Source organism: Mercurialis annua, linkage group LG3, assembly GCF_937616625.2.
Source record: "Mercurialis annua linkage group LG3, ddMerAnnu1.2, whole genome shotgun sequence".
NCBI lineage: Eukaryota > Viridiplantae > Streptophyta > Magnoliopsida > Malpighiales > Euphorbiaceae > Mercurialis > Mercurialis annua.
The window spans coordinates 65,761,645-65,780,473 of record NC_065572.1 but is presented as its reverse complement, the minus strand read 5'-3'; the positions used below and the strand labels follow the sequence as shown (position 1 = coordinate 65,780,473).

The window sequence follows — 18,829 nt, the reverse complement described above, 5'->3', positions numbered from 1 at the left end:
AGTTTAAAATAATTCTTTAATTTATATTTATATATTAATTAGACGTATAATAAAACCTTTTATTTAATTGTTTTTAATTTTTTTCATTCTTTAATTTATTAAATTGTCAATTATATTTTTGTATTGGATAGAGATGAAATCTAAATATACAAAATTGGGTACAAATAATTTTTTTATAAGGTCAGAATATAAACGAAAAAAAAGTTTATGGTGGTTTTTTTTTAAGTAATTAGGTCTAAATTTAATGAAAAAGGAGGAGTTATCCGGTTATACTTTTAAAGTATTTAGGGAGCTTAGCCAGAGAGAAGAAAAGTTAGGGACTCTGAAATGAATATTATCCTAATTTTTTAATTTATCTAATTTCATTAACTCAAATCCTAAACAATTACATTTATAAAAAAAATCGATAAATTTAAAATTAAGCATGCGAAACTATTACGCTGACTTATTTGATTTGTAGATCTTTTTACGAAAATAAAAACTAATTTATAACGGATTTGTCAATTACATCTAACACATAAATATACCTAATGGAAATGGCATATAAAACAGTAAAGTTAGATAAATTTAAGAATATAAGAAATAAATGAGACTGACTATTATATCACATATAGACCAAACACTTTTTTGAGATATTAACTTGAGTTGCTATATGTTATACATTAAAATGGATCTTGTATGGTTGATATAGAAGTAATTTGCTGCAATAGCGCTATTAGTTTCATAATGCAGAAAACACAGCATTCAAAACACCAACAAACAGCCATGTTTCAAATTCAAAGTTCCAAATTCTACCACAACAAAACTAAAGTTCACTCAAAAAACAAAAACAAAACTAAAGTTCACTCAAGAAACAACAACACAAATCAGTCTTTCAAATAGCACGTCGTGATCAATTCCATCCCTAAAGCCTCCATTACCCTTATCTGAACCTCCCTTCCTTCTTCAAACCCTTGTGTAATCTCCAGAGCGAGATCCTTACCGACATTGCGGAGACTCAAATATTCATTTGTAAGCCCATCCGCGCAAAATAAGGTGAGCTGATAAAATTTTATTCATAGTTGTAGGATCATTCACAACACAAGTAGCAGATCAAAGAAAAATCACACAGATGGGAAGAACATACATATCCATCGTCACTGATGTCCAACAGCGGATAAACTTGAGTATCGGCGTGAATAACCAATATCAAACAAAAAAATTAAGTAAAAATTATCAAAACAATTGCACTACGCCATGAAAAATTGCACTACTGCGTTCTCGGAGAAGCTCCTCTCCGGAGTTTCATAAATCATACCAACTTCTGCCAGAATGATTAAAGAAACTGAGTGCATGGTTATCGGTAATGGCGGATCAAGAGACTCTATATGGTGGGGTCCATATTCAGTGATAAAGTTGGAAGTTTTGATCAGGTGGGGCTCCGGGTGGAAATAGAAAATTGAAACAGCTGATGGTAACAAAAATTATAACTTCTATTGCAATCCTTAAAGAATTCTGGTGGTCAAGTGGGGCGCCCGCCGCAGCCTGCCCCAGTTCCAATATATGTGTGTTATCTCAAACAACGAAAAACTTCACACTCGCAACATTGTTCGCAGAGAAACTCCTTTCCAGCATTTTAGAGACAACTCCAACTGCAGCCGGCTTGATCAGTGCAAATATGTGCATGATCATTGGAAACCGTCCACGCATGGTGCTTGAAATTCACAAATGAATGATGAGGAAACAAGAGCATCCTAAATGTAAGTTCTCCCACAGCAATTTGTTTATTTCAAAGAAAGTTCAGCATTCATATCCAATTGCACACATATGTCAGGTACTTGATTTTTTATTAATTATATTATTATTTGTAAAAGGATATTTTTATTTAATGGAATGTTTATTGATAGGTCATCGATGTGACATCTGCCTATTATCTACTTAATGGCGGATCCAGTTGCTTTATATGGTGGGGTCCATATATAGTGGCAAAGTTACAAGTTTTGATTAGGTGGAGCTCCGGTGGTGAAAATAAAAAAATTAAAACGGCCGACGGCAACAAAAAAATAGAACTTCTATTTCGATCCCTAAAGAATTCTAGAGGTCAAGTGGGGCGGACGTCGTAACCTGTCTTCTAATATATGTCTAGAAATGCGTGTGCAATTCTTTTTGTTGTTTTTTGTCTTTATGTGTGTTCAACGATTATTTTTAATATTTGGTTGCACTATTTAGTTTTAAGGAAAAAGGACTAATATGCCCCTAATGATTGGAATTTAATTTGGATAAGGAATTTTTTTTAATGAATTGGATAAGGAATTCTTTTTTTGATGAATAATATGTATGTTAAAAGCCACAAGCGGTGGCAAAAGATATGATCTCAATGTTTTCACACAAGAAGTGACACGCTCAAGGTGACACATTAGGGGGTTCTACTCCGACAAAAGAATAGTACATCATAAATCGGAGAAAAAGATACAAGCAAGATTTCTAAATGAGTCCAATCCCGAATAAGCAAAATCCCTATTACAAATTTTGAACAGAAAAACCGAATGAGAAAAACTCTTGAAAATAACATACTCCACATTCTTCTCCATATTCTGAAAAATCTCTTCATTCCTACACTTACAAATTTCCCAAATCATGATAAACCAAAAAAAGTCTACAGAATTTTGAATACGAACCGCTAGAAATAATTTGAGACCACTGAAGCATGAAATCCATAAAAGAATTAGGAAGACATTACGACACATCAACCCTCTGCAGTATGTTAAATCAAATTTTTCTATCAAAAACACAGTGCATGAAATTGTGACATGCGTTTTCAGCTCACCACATAACGGACAAAGAGAGTTATCCAGAGAGATAATAGAACGATAAGCTAGAAAAACAAGCGAATGAACTTTGTTATGAACCGCTAACCAAATAAAAAACTTAACTCGGGGAGGAGACAGAGAATGCCACATTAGAATAAAGTGATTCTTGACAGCTCATGCACTCCTATTCTCAGCATCCACCGTCTCTGCACCGGTCATAATTACTACACCGGCAGTCCCATGCATGGCAGATTTTGACTTGTCAATTGTCCCATGTAAAGTAGAAATGTAGCTGCTGTTCACGCCTATAGCCCCTGCAACAACAACCCCCACTCCACTGTCAACTATTAAAAAAATTGATGCTGCATGAGATTGACAAGCAGCTATTCGGTTCTCATACTGTTTCCGATCAACATCAGCTACACTGGCTGAAACTGTTGGAAATTGCTCCATATTCTGCTGCTGTTCAGAGCCAATGTTTAAAAAATTATCAATACTCTCAGCTGTACCAGCTAAAAACAACTTACAAAAAAAAGCCGAAGAATAAATTCCAGATTTATCTTTTCATATCACCTCGTCCGGCCTATCCAAACGGGGAATTACAACACTAGACGCAGCTTGTAAATCCCTTAGCAACAACAATTCACCACTTCTCAATCTACACCTCCAATGCCATCCTTCATTCTAAACGACATCAATAGAGACACACTTTTGATTTGAAAGTTGTGTACCACTACCAGAGGTGTTCGCCTACTCCGCTTGTACCTCTGGGGGTTTGTTTTTCTTTCTGCTCCTCGTGGTCTCTTATTTGCTTTCGAGGGTTTAAGTGTTTTGGTAGGGTCTTCCTAGTGGTTGGTTGGTGGTGCGATGATTTTGTGATTTCGTCATTCATTCCCGTTTCCATTAATAGAATATTATTTGAGAAATCGGTTTTCACAGACGATACCAAATGATGGATCTAAGAATGTATGTGAATCAGCTCCGTTCCCGTTCATATAACGTTTCTGTGAAAGAAGATGGATCTTGGACTGGGACCCCGAGTTCACTCCGATGCTAAAGTCAGTGAAAGAGTATATTGGACATAATGAAAGTATTTTGACAGGTGTGAGATTACGTACCCCTGAAGGTGTCTTTGAGTTTTGTATTTATAGGTCAGCGCGTGGATCTTGTTGTCCTTTAGCGATGTGAGATTTATATGATTCCATCATGACTTAAAGATATTAATAAACTAAAATATTACAAAAAAATAATTTATTTTTAAAATAAATCATTAGATGAAAATAATAATTTTTTCTTGAAAATATTGTATTAAAAATTAAGAATTTAATTTTTTCTAATTTGTAAATAAAAAATTGAATTGATTTATAAATATAATAAGAATTTTGATTTTTTAGTCCATTTTTATAAATGTAGAGACCAAATTTGATCCTTTTCTGCTTTTGGTAATCAAATCATATTATTGAATTTTATCCCGATATAGTAATACTTTTATCCCGAAATTTACTATAGAGTTTAACATATAATAATCAGATTGTTTCAACAATTTTTCCAAAATAAATAAAAATCGTTCAGCTAATTACCGGCCAAATGCTGTTGTAGAACTGAAGCATCCATATGAACAAACAAATAAAACAAATAAACAAAGCTATAATCCCGCCAAAGATACTAAACCAAATAGCATTCAACAAATTAACAGATAGCTGTCTTGAATTAGATACAAATAACAAAAACAAGAAAACAGCATGCAAAATTAGGGATTTTCGATCGATCACTTCTAGGAAAATGAAATTCTTATCAAGATTTGCATGCAAATCTTGTAACCTTCAGTTTATGACAAAAACTAACGACTTCGTATTCTCCAACAAACCTTAGCACCAACGCAGCTTTAAGATCCGGACTACAGTTCTTTGTTTTTCACTTTCATTTTCTTGTTTATCTCCCTTTTCTTAAACCCTAGAACTTGCTGGTTCTTTTGGATTGTTTCTTGTATTTCAAGAAAATGGGTGAGATTGATACTAAACATATTGAATCTGTACAAGTTGCGTTAACTTTGTTCGGCGAGAAATGTGATCAGAAGAAACTCCGTTCCGGCAGTAGTAGCAGCAGCAGCAGCAGTTTTGATGTATGTTCTTTAAAATATTTAGCCACTTCTTTGATAATTCTATCTGAAATATGATAAATAGTTGATGAATCTAGCTACTCTATACCTATATTCATTGGTGGGCCGGGCCTGTGTGACCGCCCGGTCGGAATTGATCGAAACGTAATTTTTTTTTTAAAAAACAGTCCTGATTCGAAGTTCCGTCCTACTTAGATTAGATAGAAAAAGATCGGCGATTAAATTTTTCTCCCTTATCATTCGCCCCTTGCAATATTTCCTGGCTAGGCTAATGTCTATATAACTCGAAAAACTTGTCGAATCTTATGCTTCAGCATTTTATTTCTATTTTTGTAGACGCTTATAAAACTTCAAAACTTTAGATTATGAACATTTTTTTTGTCGAATTGGTAGTTTTATCATTTTTCATTTCAACGTTTTTCGTTTGGATGCAATATATCGTTTATACTAATCATATGTGTGGTTTTATGGGCAGCAGGAGACGGACATTGAAGGGCTACAGAAGGATTTGGCAAATTACAAGGTGCAGACTGAAGCAAAAGATGCTGCCTATTTGCAGCTATTACATAAACTAGACCATTACCATGAAACAACTCAGGAACTTTCTGATCAGTTGAAGAATTCTGAGGTTCAGAGAGATAAATATTTCGAAGAATGCCAAGAAGCTAGAGCTCGAGTCAATGAACTTGAGGCAAAGCTGAAGGAGATGACCGATCAATCACAGGAAGTTATTAAGATAAAGGAACAACTTACGCATGTTTTAAGCGAATTGAAGGCGGTACAGGACGAGGTTCTTAGTATGGAAACAGAACTTGTTGCTGCCAGAGAAGAGAAACTCAAGGCAATGATCCAAGCAGAATCAGTTGAATTATCTGCAAATATCGAAAAGGAGAAAGCCGAAAAACTCCTGAAGAGCGTCAACGACCTCAATCGAGCTATTTCTTTCTCAAGGCATACATCTTTCGATGAAGAATTGGAAAATCAGCTAATCTCAAAATCCGTCTTCATTGATTCGTTACAGATGGAACTTAATCAAGCTAATGAGCTATTGACTTCGTCTGATAAAGCTGTATCCGACATCATAAATGACATTCACAAGTTAAAAGAAGATCTGAAAGAGAAGGAAAAACAGAATTCTGATAAAGCAGCTTATATATCAGAACTCGAAGGCGAAATGAAACAGTTAAAAGAAGAACTTAAGCACGAAACGTGTTTGAACAGAAACGTCGAAACGCTGACAGATGAGCTAGAGATATTAAAGAACGGCTTGGAGGAAGTCAGAGAAAGAGAAAACGAAGCACAGATTGAGATTGCATTGCTGAAAGCAGAGTTGCACCGAGTCAGGGCGAAAATTGCAGCATCAGAAGCATCCGAAGCAAGGGCAGGAAAACTTCAACCTATCCTGACAGATGAACTAATAACCGAATCTGACAACAAAAAGAGTGAAACCGATTACAAGATTACGATTTCTGTCGAAGAATACGAATCGCTGATCAAGAAAGCTGAGAAAACAAACCAATCTCCAAGAAAAGATTTAGAATTGGAGATTCTAAAGAAAGAATTGGAAAGCGCGACAGCGAAAGTGGCGGAGTTCAGGACGCGAGCGGAACAGGCCGGTTCGAGAGCTGAAGCAGCGGAAAAGGCTAAAATATCACTTGAAGAACAGCTGAGGAAATGGAGAGAACAAAAAAAGAGGAGAAAGGCCGCTTTAGCTGCACTCAGGGAGGAATCTTTGTCGAGGGAATATTCTTCTTCATCGTATGATATTGATACCAAACCAAGAAGAAGTCATCAGCCATTGTACGAGGTTCTTAACATGAAATTTTAGTATTTTCTAACATTTTCAAACAATGTATCATATGTTTGCAGATTGCACCGAAACTTGTCCGAGTGCTATATTTCAACGTTTTGTAAATTCAGAAATTTTATAATTATTATCTTTGTAAAAATATATAATATGTTGGTTGGCTGAAATTGCTATCGAGAATGGGCCTTTTATGTTTGCACAATCCAGGCCTTAATTATTTAGAGAAAATTACACCGTACCAACCAAATTTTGAAATTTTTATATTAGTGACTCAGAAATTATTTTTTTACAAAAATCTCTCATTTTTTAAAAAGTGTTTGTATGTTCTACCTCAATATAATTTTAAACCCAATTTACCCCTAATTAATTATCTACTTCATATACCAAGTTGTCCAATTTATCACTGAATGACGCAAAAATGTTCCTTCATTCTTAGAATGATCTCTTACTCGCATAGTTTAATTTTTTGAAATTGTCTCTGCCATTTTAACTTTAGAAAATTGGAGATCTGTTACGTTTTATGGATGAGAAATCGGTGGAGGTGAATGGTCTGGCCGCTGCTGGTTCCACCGGAGGTGGTCGTTTCTCTTACCGGCGATCGGCAATTTATATAATCAGTTGAGATTTTTAAAGGTTGAGTTCATTAAGATTTGTTTCTATTTTTCTTTTGTTCCTCTATTTTTTAATGATCGCAAAAGTTTAAATCAGGTGATGTTGAATAGGACGCAAACTGTTTGATAAAATGTCTGAGAAGAACTTAGTTACATGGAGCACAATAACCAGAGGTCATTCTAAAAATAATTTGTTTGAAAAGGCAATTGAATTGTTTAATCTTCTTCTATCTCAAGAAATCAAATCAAATTAAATGGCTAAATGAGGGAAAAGAAAAGAACAGCCACAAATGTTATTGTTCAAGGCACGGTTGGTGGAGATGACATGTCAAAATGGCAATAGAAGTTGAAGTATTGTTTATAATTAGTACTGTACTTAGCATTATGATGCTAAATGCTACCATTTAACATCAATATTTTGGTTTGTATACAGTTGAAACTATAATTAAAATTTTATTTCTAATTGTATATTGTGGTAAAAAAAATAATGCTATACAATAGCAGGATATGAATCTTATTTATGAAAACCTAAGGCATAGAATAATGATATTTAAGTCTTTTTCTACTACCCAATAGTTTCACCAAGTTATATATTTTAAGTAACTGACAAATTTCTATTTTTATTTCGATCATATGTTGATTTGAAGTGCAATATATATGAACTTCAAGTAAATTTTTATAAAAAAAATATGAATCATTTTTTTTCATTTGTTTGACATATTTATGTATGTTATTCAATTTTATAAATCTTAATTGATATTTTATATCGAGAGAGATTTGAAGTTTAGATATATAAATTGAATATCTCTTTTAAATAAAATGTATTTGACAGTTTATAAAACCAAAAATTAACCTAATGTGGACATGATATAAACCTATATCAATTTAACTATCTTAATTCAATTTTTAATAAAATTTGTTTTACTGCTTTTTGCAATCTTAACTAACATTTTATATGAAGAGATTTTTAAAATTTAATATATACACAAATTGAATATATATTTTAAGTGAAATGTATTTGACAATCTATAAAATCGAAAATCAACCTAATGTGAACCTATATCAATTGAACTTCCTTAATTCAATTTTTAATAAAATTTGTCTTGCTACTCTTTACAATTTTAAATGACATTTTTTATACAGAGAATTTTAAAATTTAATGTAATATACAAATTGAAAATCTTTTTTAAGTGTATTATATTTAATAGTTTATAAAATCGAAAATCAACCTGATATTGACCTGGCGTGATATATCAACTGAACTATGTTAATTCTTTTTTTTTATGAACTTTGTCTTACTGCTCTTTACAATCTTAACTAGCAATTTATATAGATAAAATTTTGAAATTTAGTACAATACAAATTGAATCTTTTTTTAAGTGATAGTCTATAAAACCAAAAATCAACCAAATGTGAACCTGATATGAACCTATATCAACTGAACTACCTTAATTCATTTTTTAATAAAATTTATCTTGCTGCTTTTTATAATTTTAAATGACTTTTTATAGAGAGAGAATGTTGACATTTAATGTAATCACAAATTAAATCTCTCTTTTAAGTGAAATATATTTGGCAGTTTATAAAACTAAAAATCAACCTGATATGAACCGAATGTGAACCTCTTTTAACTGAATCACTTTAATCAAATAATACTGAAACAACAATGTAAATTTAATATCAAGTCAATGTAAATTTAACATCAACTCAACGTCGACACAATTTTAATATCAGCTCAATGTAAATTTTAAATGAAATTATTTTTTATTATTGTAATAAAATTATTTTTCTATAATTTATACTTTCAAAAATAAACTAATAGTATATTGAAAGTAAATTATGTAAGATTTTTCATAGTGATTTGTGTAAATTTAATGTCAACTCAACGTCGACTCAATGTCAACTCAATGACGATCCAATGTCAACTCAATTTAAACCTAAATTCTACTCAATATAAACATAATGTAAACTAAATGTCAATTCGAAGTAAATTTTTTAGTAAATTATTAAAATTTTAAAAATTAGTTTTATATGAACTCAATGTAAGTTAATATCAACTCAACGTCGACACAAATTTAATTCAATGACGACTTAATGTCAACTCAATGTGAACCTCATGTCAATTCAATATAAACTTAATGTCAACTCAATGTAAACTTAATGTCAATCCGAGTAATTTTTTAATAAATTAATAAAATTTTGAAATGTTACTTATCAAGTTAATGTAAACTTAATATCAACTCAATGTCGAGTCAATATCAATTTAATATAAACATAATATCAACTTAATGTAAATTTAATGTCAATACGAACTAATTTTTTTGTAGATTATTTTAATATTGAAATGTAACTTAATATCAACTCAATGTAAACTTAATATCGACTCAATGTCGACTCAATGTAGACTTAATGTCAATTCAATATAAACTTGATGTAAACTACATGTTAATATAAAAAGAATGTAGATTTACAGTAAACTAAACTAAAATAAATTATATTTGAATTGATTATAAATTCAAATTTATTTAGTCTAATTAAATAGTTTATTAAAATTTTATTATAAAAAGTAATTGAAAATAAAATTATTAAATTTTAGATAAAAATAAACGTATACATTATATAAAAATTAATGTGAATTCTTAATAAATTTATTTAAATAGAATAATTCATTTTTTAAAATAAATAATTTAATAAAATGTATAAGTATTAAAATTAAATAAACCGTCACATAAAATTAGCTATTTAAATAAAACAAGCTATCATGTAAAATTAATTTATAAAAAAAATTATATTGTCAAATGATTTTAGTTTACAAATAAAAAAAATAGGATATTAAGAACATTATAACAATAGCTTTTCAATTTGGAAAAAGAAGAAGACAGACCTACAATGTGATGGCAGGGAAAAGGCGGGAAAAGAAGCATCTTAGTGCAGCATGTGGGATGGCCTGGACAGGCTGTCTTTTTATACGGTAAAGCTGGAATATTATTTATTTAAGGGTTATAATTGTCCTATTTCATTCTAAAATCAGCTTATTTTGGGGTATGAGGGAATGGTGAAAACTTTTCTATTTTATTGAGAGATTATTGCAAAAATAAAAAAGTTGAGGTAAAAACATTAGATAAGACCACTTTTAGGGGATTTGTGTAAATTACCCAATTATTATGGAAGCTATATGCCATTAGCCATTAGGTTATATTTTCAACGAAGTATTTTTTAAACAAATTACACCATTTATGAAAAAAAATGAAAATAATTATAAAATAGGTGTTGAATTTTTATTTATAAAAACAACGAGATGGTTTAAAAATATTTATAAAAATACTAAAAAATAAAAAAATAATTATCAAAATACGGTATGTATATTGCTGGTATAATTTCAATTACTAAATTCATGTGCATATTGTATATAGACTAAAATTATATTAAAATTATACCGACATTATATCAAAAATATACACATTAAAACATATTAAAATATTATTGATAGTAAATAAAAATTATACTAAAATTACACTACATCGTATACGAAAAATAACAACATACCAAAATTATACCAATAATATATAAATTCTCTAGTTCACTACCAACTTTAATCAAAATATATATAAAAATTTTATATATGTTATCAATCAAAAAATATATATAAAAAAATTAGTATCAACAAACATATAATGAAAATATACGTTATCGATATACGAAAATACACTGAAATTATACCAATATTAAACTAAATGTTGTATCCAGTTCTGTGGTTCATAAGTTTAAATATACTGAATTATTTCAACAGTATACATACCATATTTTTATAAATAATTTTTAATTTTTGGTATTTTTATAAATATTTTTAAATCAACTCGGTATTTTTATAAATGAAAAAAATCAACACCTATTTTTATAAATATTTTTTAAAATTTTAGGTATTCTTATAAGAGTTCAAACAACAAAGATTCATGTTGACCTTTATATTGGGTATAAATGATCAAATAAGGCCACACTCGTGACTTTAAAAAAAAGCACTCTTAAATTTAACATTTTAAATTATTTTATCCTTTAAATTTTAAATTATCTAATAATTTTCTGCCACATTAACTCTAATGTATATATTTTGTTTAATTATTTTTGTCCACCTCATCTGAGGGAGAGCTAAAATATCAAATTTAAAAATATTTTTTTAAAACCACAAGTTCGATGTTAATTTTTTTAATTAAAATTGAGGTGTAATTAAAATGAACTTTTATTGGTTATGTTTTACATATGTGGTGAAGTTTTTTACATTTTTATCTTTAGTTATGGCAAGTGTTTTTCATTGATGAAAAATGTGGTGTGCATACATACCGTTCAAACTAAACTAAATTGGATAAAAAATTGTTTTTATTAGAATATTAAATTTTCAAATCGAATTACTAAATAAGAGTTCTAGTCGATTTTTTGATTAAATTTATAGCACAATTAAATTTATATCTTTTACTATTAAAATCAAAGTGAATAAGAAAACTAACAAAATTTATTATTTCAAATTATTTTGACAAATTTAGTTCAATTCGATTATTCGATTTGATTTGATTCGTACAATCCTAATTGAAAAGCCTATTTCATACCTACTAATGCACATCCATTACTATAGTTTAAAGATGAAATAATTTCACTGTACAATGTACAATGTACAATGTACAGTGTTAAAGGTCATTTTAGAAGTTCATAGGCCAAGTCATCCATGCTTCAACTGACTCTTGGACTTAGCTGAGTTATCCACTATTGGAAGCCCATCAATTCTCAATTTGTAAAGCCTGCTAAATTATTATTTGGCCCAAGAAGCTCCCATCAACTTTGATTTGCATGTTTATAAAAAAAAGGCCAAATGTCGTAAAAAGACCACATCTTTCATAAAAGTTCTGACCTTTTAATTTTGTCGATTTTTTGGCCAAAAACTGATTATTTGGTTTCACAAAAGTCATGATCTTTCAATTTTGTCGATATTGGCCAAAAATGGATTATTAGGTTTCACAAAAATTCTGACCTTTCAATATATGTGCATGCCACGTTGGTGGCACATAGGCAAAATTAAAATCAAATTGAGAATTGGCCACAATTAAAACCAAATAATATGTTTTTAGCCAAAATCGATAAAATTGAAAGGTCAGGATTTTTGTGAAACTTTTGTAAAAGGTTTGACATTTTTACGATATTTGGCTTAAAAAAGAATACAAAAACTTTGACATGTATGGATTCATTTGTACTGGTAAGACTGATAGAAATAAATTAGTTTAATTGCCCTTAAGTTTATCAAAAGTTAAAAACCACATTACACATCAAACGATTTTTCTTTTTCAAATGTTATATTCTTGGTCCAAGACTCTTTTTAAATAGTAATATTACTTTTTATTACCGATCGCATAAGAAATGTTAACGGTTTGCGTCTTTAATATCCGAATACTTTATTTTATGTCTTTTCTAACCACATAAATATTGGATTAATTTTTTTTTTTAAACGGTAATTTGTATTTTAATTTTTATGTCTCTAAATTTAGGTTGCTTAGTATTCTTCCAATCTATTTCTTGAAATGCAAACATTCAACAATTGTAGCAATTAAATTAAAGGCAAAAGAAGCAAATTGATTGTTGGGAAAGTGGTGGTCAATTCGCCGTCAAAGGCAAATACGTTAGTTGGTGTATATGTGAATCTTCCAAGCAAAAAAACAATAAAGTCTTACACGTTACTTGCTGTGTTGGGTAGCCAAAGTCCTAATTCCTATTATTTTTTTAGGCTGTGGGGTTGCTCTAATTGCTAATTACATTTTCTAATAAGTAATATAAAGTAGAATAAATAAATTAGGAATTTTTGGCATATGCAAACTCACTCACAGAGAAGTACTCGTGGGTTTGTTTTAATCGCAATTAGTCGGATATATAATTTTTTTGTTTAAAAAAGTCCCAATTACGAGATACGTTTTGGTTGATATGAAAGATTGTCGATTAATTTTTTTTTTTATAGTTTCTTCCGACTAAATTTTCTAACTCTATCACCGATAGTAAGTGTATGTTTTTTATGTGTGTATGTATATGTTATTTATTTTTTGGATTTCATTGTCGGCATATGAACATATTACATGTGTTAGTACTTGAATGATATTCAATGCTTATGAAAATTGCGATTTAACGAAGATGTATATATTTTACCCTTCAAAATGTGTAAGAATAAAAATGGAATATTCGAATATTAAAAAAAATCAATAATTTTTTTTTTAAAAAATGAAGATTTTTAATTTTTAAAATTTCAAGTGATGAAGTTTAAGAGATATGCTTTGGCAAAATAAAGTATAAAGAATATGTAACTTTTTATCTAACTACATAATTGATTCTTCTAAGGAGTTTTATTTAAAAACGTTCATTGGATTAGCGGCGACTCCATTTTCAAACCATTTTCGGATCAAAGAAGTCGGCCATAAATCTGGGCGACCGGCCCTCGAACTCCGCTCCGCTCACAATTGTTCTTCGTTTCAATATTTCCAACTTGCACATTGATTATCATTCAACACAAAACAAAAGCGAGGAATACTAAAACATAGCACAATGATATATGACTATTCAAGTAGGAGTCGAACTGGGCTATATAGACTAGTAGAAAATGATGTATTAGCAAACAAATAGTCACAAACAACATGTTATTCCTAATCAAAAAACAAATAACATATCAATCAAGAAACACTACGAAAACTGCATCAATCAAGAAACACTACACAAACTTCATCAATCCTTGAAGTAGAAGCCACAAATAAACTCTATGCCTATACCCTCTTATACTTTCACTAGAATTTCTCTTCCTGCTCTAAATCCATTTTTAATCTCCTCCGAGAACTTTTTATCAACACTTGGACAGATTGAGACACCCTTTAGTAGTCCCATTTGAAAAGAGCAGAGCCACCTCAAATACATTGAGTCAAATTTGTAGTGAATCACAAATTAAATAAATCGAAAAGACCTACAAGTTCATCGTCCGAGATATCCAGCAGTGGGTAGTCTGTAATACTGATAACAACAACCAAGTAATCAACATTTATAATTCTTAAGTAAAAATATCCTTAAAAAATAAAAAAAAAATTAATGAAAAATATAGTACCTCACAAATGTGAGTGACGGGATATGAATACTCCACTTTCTTTGAAGTAAGAAAATCGCTACAAAAAAATTTACATTTTAGCAATGCCCTTTTTTCTCGTCGTTCCTCTGTGAATTTCAAGCACTGTGCATGGACGCTTTCCAATGATCATGCACTGATTTGCACAGAGCATGCCTGCTGTAGTAGGTATGGTCTAAAACATTGATTCGTACATCAACATATACCGCATAAAAAAGTTAAAATATAAAAAGAAAAAGAAAACCTTGAAAATACTTGCATGGACGGTTGTAGATGATCAGGCATTCATTCACACGGATCATGTCAGCTAGTGTGGGAATGGTCTCTAAAGCGTCAACGTCGGAGCGGAGATTCTTGGCGGATAATGTTGTGAACTTCTTCATCACCGTTTGAGAGAATTTGATTCGATAATGCTAGTGTATGTATGTATTGAGTTCTCATAAATGCGTTTTTGCAATTCGTTTTTACTTCTTTTTGTTTGTTGTGCGTGTGTATCCGATTTTGATTTTGGGTTGACTACATATTGATATTCATAATCAAGAAACACTACAACAACACGCCAATCAGATTAAAAATTTACCTACCATATAGTGGCCACTACCACATAAGTCACTTTCAGCAACACCGGACAAGTGTTGTTGTATGTACAAAAACTGTTGCCTAGGGTCTTTTGCAACGCTTTTCAATCGGCTACATTTGCGGCCGCTGCAATAGGTTTTAATAGCTATTGCAACATTTTTTATACTATTGTAATACAAATAAAAGCGCTGCTATTTATAACAAAAGCAACGGTTTCAAACATATAGTGTAACAGTTTTGTAATGCATTTTAGGCAACATTTATTTTTTTAAAGCAACGATTCGTATGTACTTTAGGCAACATTTATTTTTATAAGGCAACAATATGGATAGTACTATAGGCAACACTTATATATACTGATGCAATGGTTTGGCTAAAACTTTAAATAACGGTTTAGATAGAATACGCAACAGTTTATATTTAAAGAAAAGGAATTAAAAGCGGAAACTATTATTGACTAAATTTAAAAACGGAAAACATTCACTAAAATGGGATAACATAAAATATTCACTAAAATTAGAAGACATAAAATATTCATAAAATTCAAAGTCAAAATATTCTTTCCATCCATTACATCACAAAAAGAAAATGTTCACCAAAATATTCATCAAACATAACGATTATACTACAAACATTGAACGCTTTTTTTGCTATGAAATCATTTCCACAAATATCTTCATAAAATCCTGCAAAACTGCATAAACAATCCTACTCAAAATATGCAAACATAATACATAATAAGATAAATGTGCAAAAGAACGTGTTATACCCAGCCATCTCCTTGTCAAATTGTTCTTTCAGTTCTTTCCTTATCTTGTCAGTGAGCTCTTCAGATACAATTATTGAAGAACAGCTTCCTACTCCGTTCTTCAAATTGGTTCTTGTAACCCCTCTTTCATACAGAAATGCATGACTAGGAGGCCTCTGACCTATAACAGTGGAAAACGAATCACTTCCACTATTTAGGAGCTCCTGCAATTTGGACTGTCACCAAGTAAGACATAATATAATATCAGAAATATGATCTATTTACATAGTTTTTCAATCTATTTGCATAAAAGCAACATCTTCCATGAAATCTCTATATTATTTACCTGGTATAAATAATAGATGATATTAGGTAAAATTCTATAATTATATAATTTAAAGCTCGAAAAACCTGCAATAGAAGAAGAATCTTTACTATTTTGTTGAAAAAAATTAAAAAATACCCGTAAAATTATATTAGAGTCATAAATGTACAACAAATTAAGGATTTGAAGGGATGAAGCAGACCAACCTGAACCAACAGATCCTTCACCATAATCACTTGAATTAAGTAACCAACCTAATTTCGCATGTCAAGCACAAAATGATACCCAAAGAAAATGAAGTAAGATATAAGGACATTAGATCTAACTATACACAATGTACTAGTTGTTTGAAAAAAATTAAAATCTGAAGCAGGATATAACTAAGTGTTTGAAAAAATTAAGAGAAAATAGTACCTGAATCAATTGAAGTTGCCTTCTCCAATCAACTTCTTTATTACTCTACCAAAACTTTGTTGCCCTACATCATGCATATCCTTTTGCTAGTTCCAATTTTGAACATTTATTTATGTAATGTGTTGCAAAAAAGACAACAATGGAGAGAAAATTGATTATACTAAACATGGAAAACCTTGATAAGGATATATTAACACATAAATAAAAAATAACTTCACAAATTAAGAATTCCAATACTTGAGCAAAGCCTTAACTATGTCTGGCTATGTGCATTTAAAATAATCGGTCTTTTTTATTTTATTGTCCATGAGTGTACCTTATTTAGTGTAGTGTGTCTTTTACTTCTTTCATCCTTAGGAGTTGTATAAACAGTATGTTTTCATTTTATTAAAATTACAATATATTCATGCAAGCCCATAAAAAGAATGAAAACAATAGATCAAATTAAATTTTTAAAGCTTTCCTCCATATGATTACTTGGCTTAGGACTATAGCTCTACTAAAAAAATGCACTCGTTCTGTAGAGGGAATTGCACAAGTACCTTCATTATGAATCATTGCTGCATTTCTTTCTAAAATAAAGCACAGCTATTACATGCTTCACTTCTGCGGGTTTGGAAGGAACATTGACTGTTAAACTCATTTACTAAATGCATTGACAGATAAAATACATTTGAACCAACCAAAAGCTAGATGACCAAAATAAAGCACATGCCCTGCTTGTGAAGTTGATGTACCTGAACAGAGGCATAAGCAAGAAACCATAAATATGAGGGGCAGCCAATTGCTCTTCTTTCCTTGTGGAAGAGTGAAATGTGATCCATAAACCTCTTTCCTGACACAGGAGGTGGAAATGGAAGAGGCACTAAAACAAAATAACGCATACATAAAAGGAATATTCACATTTATGAACTAAATATACAGCAGCAACAACAACAAAAACTAAAAAAACAAGAATTTACAGTTAAGAAATAGCTCTAATGTCTTTCTTAACTTGTTAAGTTGCAGAACAAGTAATGGAAACAAAGTAAATCTCATTGCTACTGTAGTTGATGCAATTACTAACCACCTGTAAAATTTCAATCCAGCAAACAAACAAATAAATGTGAAAACAATCGTTAGAATAAAGATTCAAAGACTTGCTTGCCAGGCTCAATAAAAAAAGAAAGTGTTCGGATATGTTCATGCTAAGCATTTTAAATTTATAATTAATTCAAAAAGCTATATTCAGTAACCTAAGGTTTAAAACAGTAAAATAGTATTTGAAAATCAATTCAGATTGATCATTTCACTACTAATTTAATCAGTTCAAGATTTCTAGGAGGCATGGCATCACAAATCACAATGCTAGAAAATTTTATATATATCATATAAAAACACAACATATTATACTTAGGATTTTGCTATGGTAATTCATCAAACACTCAAAATTAATCAATAAGACTAATTTCAATGTTTTAGAAATCATAGATTCAGATACTGTTACCAAACTTAAAAAACTATAAACACATAAAGTATTAATTGTGAATTAGATATTAATTTTGAACTAATAATCAATTTAGGTCCTACCGCTTTAAATGTTGCATCAAATCAGTTGATCTGCTACTCTATGATTCCTAAAAAAAATTCATTTGAATTAGATATTAATTAAATCATACTTTCAATTACAATTACTAAATAACTTAACAAAGTGAAGATTAATTTCTCCAAAACTTCTTCACACTGCTCCCATGATAGATGTTGATCCACAAACATTCCCTGATAGATGTGGATCAATTTTTGCTCATTTGCTATAGAAAAACTAATTCAGATTGATTCATACATTTCTATTAACTGTGTTTCACAATTTTACCCTCAATAACGTCAAGCCCTATTTTTTAACCAGAGATTTCACATTATTTATATAAAATAACTAAAAAAAAGAGAAAACAATCAACATGAAAAGAAATTGCATAAAAAGATGTGCGGATCAATTGAATTGCTAAGTATTAAAGACGATGCTAATAATAATATTTTTGAAACACAAATAAAAGATGGAGAATGGAAAGTAAACCTCGCGAGAGCAGGAATTGGAGGAAGGAGGAGATTTGGCCTGAACCACGCGATAACCGATGATATTTCCGGGACAGCTAAACTCTAGAATTGCATCTTAATTGAAGAGAGAGAAAGATGTAGATAGCAGAAGTTTGTAAACCCTAGAAAAGAGAATGGAGAAATTAAAAATTGTGATGGAGATAAAGAGCAGTGAGAATGAAAATAGAGATGAGTCGCGCTCTGCACTTCTTTTTGTTTCGTGAAA

General features: G+C 30.3%; 2 protein-coding genes across 7 annotated transcripts; one reads left to right on the top strand and one right to left on the bottom strand.

The window, feature by feature from the left end:
- The first annotated feature begins 4,735 nt into the window (after window positions 1-4,735).
- LOC126671182 (protein WEAK CHLOROPLAST MOVEMENT UNDER BLUE LIGHT-like 1) lies at window positions 4,736-6,736 on the top strand. Its single transcript, XM_050364913.2, has 2 exons — window positions 4,736-4,911; window positions 5,384-6,736. The coding sequence occupies exons 1-2, from the start codon at window positions 4,789-4,791 to the stop codon at window positions 6,734-6,736; spliced, it is 1,476 nt and encodes a 491-aa protein (XP_050220870.1). The 5' UTR covers window positions 4,736-4,788.
- An 8,741-nt stretch (window positions 6,737-15,477) lies between these two features.
- LOC126674738 (uncharacterized) lies at window positions 15,478-18,829 on the bottom strand. 6 transcript variants are annotated; one of them, XR_008790433.1, is made up of 8 exons: window positions 18,584-18,829; window positions 17,268-17,599; window positions 17,073-17,136; window positions 16,531-16,616; window positions 16,323-16,370; window positions 16,138-16,202; window positions 15,813-16,027; window positions 15,478-15,737 (listed from the first exon to the last, which is right to left on the bottom strand). XR_008790433.1 is itself a non-coding variant. In XM_050369236.2 (7 exons), exons 5-7 carry the CDS (start codon window positions 16,344-16,346, stop codon window positions 15,614-15,616), a joined length of 363 nt encoding a protein of 120 aa, XP_050225193.1. In that variant the 5' UTR covers window positions 16,347-16,370; window positions 16,531-16,616; window positions 17,073-17,136; window positions 17,268-17,599; window positions 18,584-18,829; the 3' UTR covers window positions 15,478-15,613. The 6 variants fall into 6 exon arrangements, 4 of the variants coding, with proteins under 4 accessions (XP_050225193.1, XP_055961218.1, XP_055961217.1 ...); XR_008790434.1 differs by having other exon boundaries at window positions 15,813-16,015; XM_050369236.2 differs by lacking the exon at window positions 16,138-16,202.

Excerpts from the sequence above, each read along its gene's own strand:
- LOC126671182 (XM_050364913.2), top strand. The coding sequence starts at position 4,789 with ATGGGTGAGATTGATACTAAACATATTGAATCTGTACAAGTTGCGTTA. Across the intron at positions 4,912-5,383 it reads GCAGCAGCAGCAGTTTTGAT|CAGGAGACGGACATTGAAGG; the intron begins GTATGTTCTTTA and ends TTTTATGGGCAG.
- LOC126674738 (XM_050369236.2), bottom strand. The coding sequence starts at position 16,346 with ATGGTGAAGGATCTGTTGGTTCAG. Across the intron at positions 16,028-16,322 it reads TGAAGGATCTGTTGGTTCAG|TCCAAATTGCAGGAGCTCCT; the intron begins GTTGGTCTGCTT and ends ACTTGGTGACAG. Across the intron at positions 15,738-15,812 it reads TTTGACAAGGAGATGGCTGG|TTTTGCAGGATTTTATGAAG; the intron begins GTATAACACGTT and ends TTGTTTATGCAG.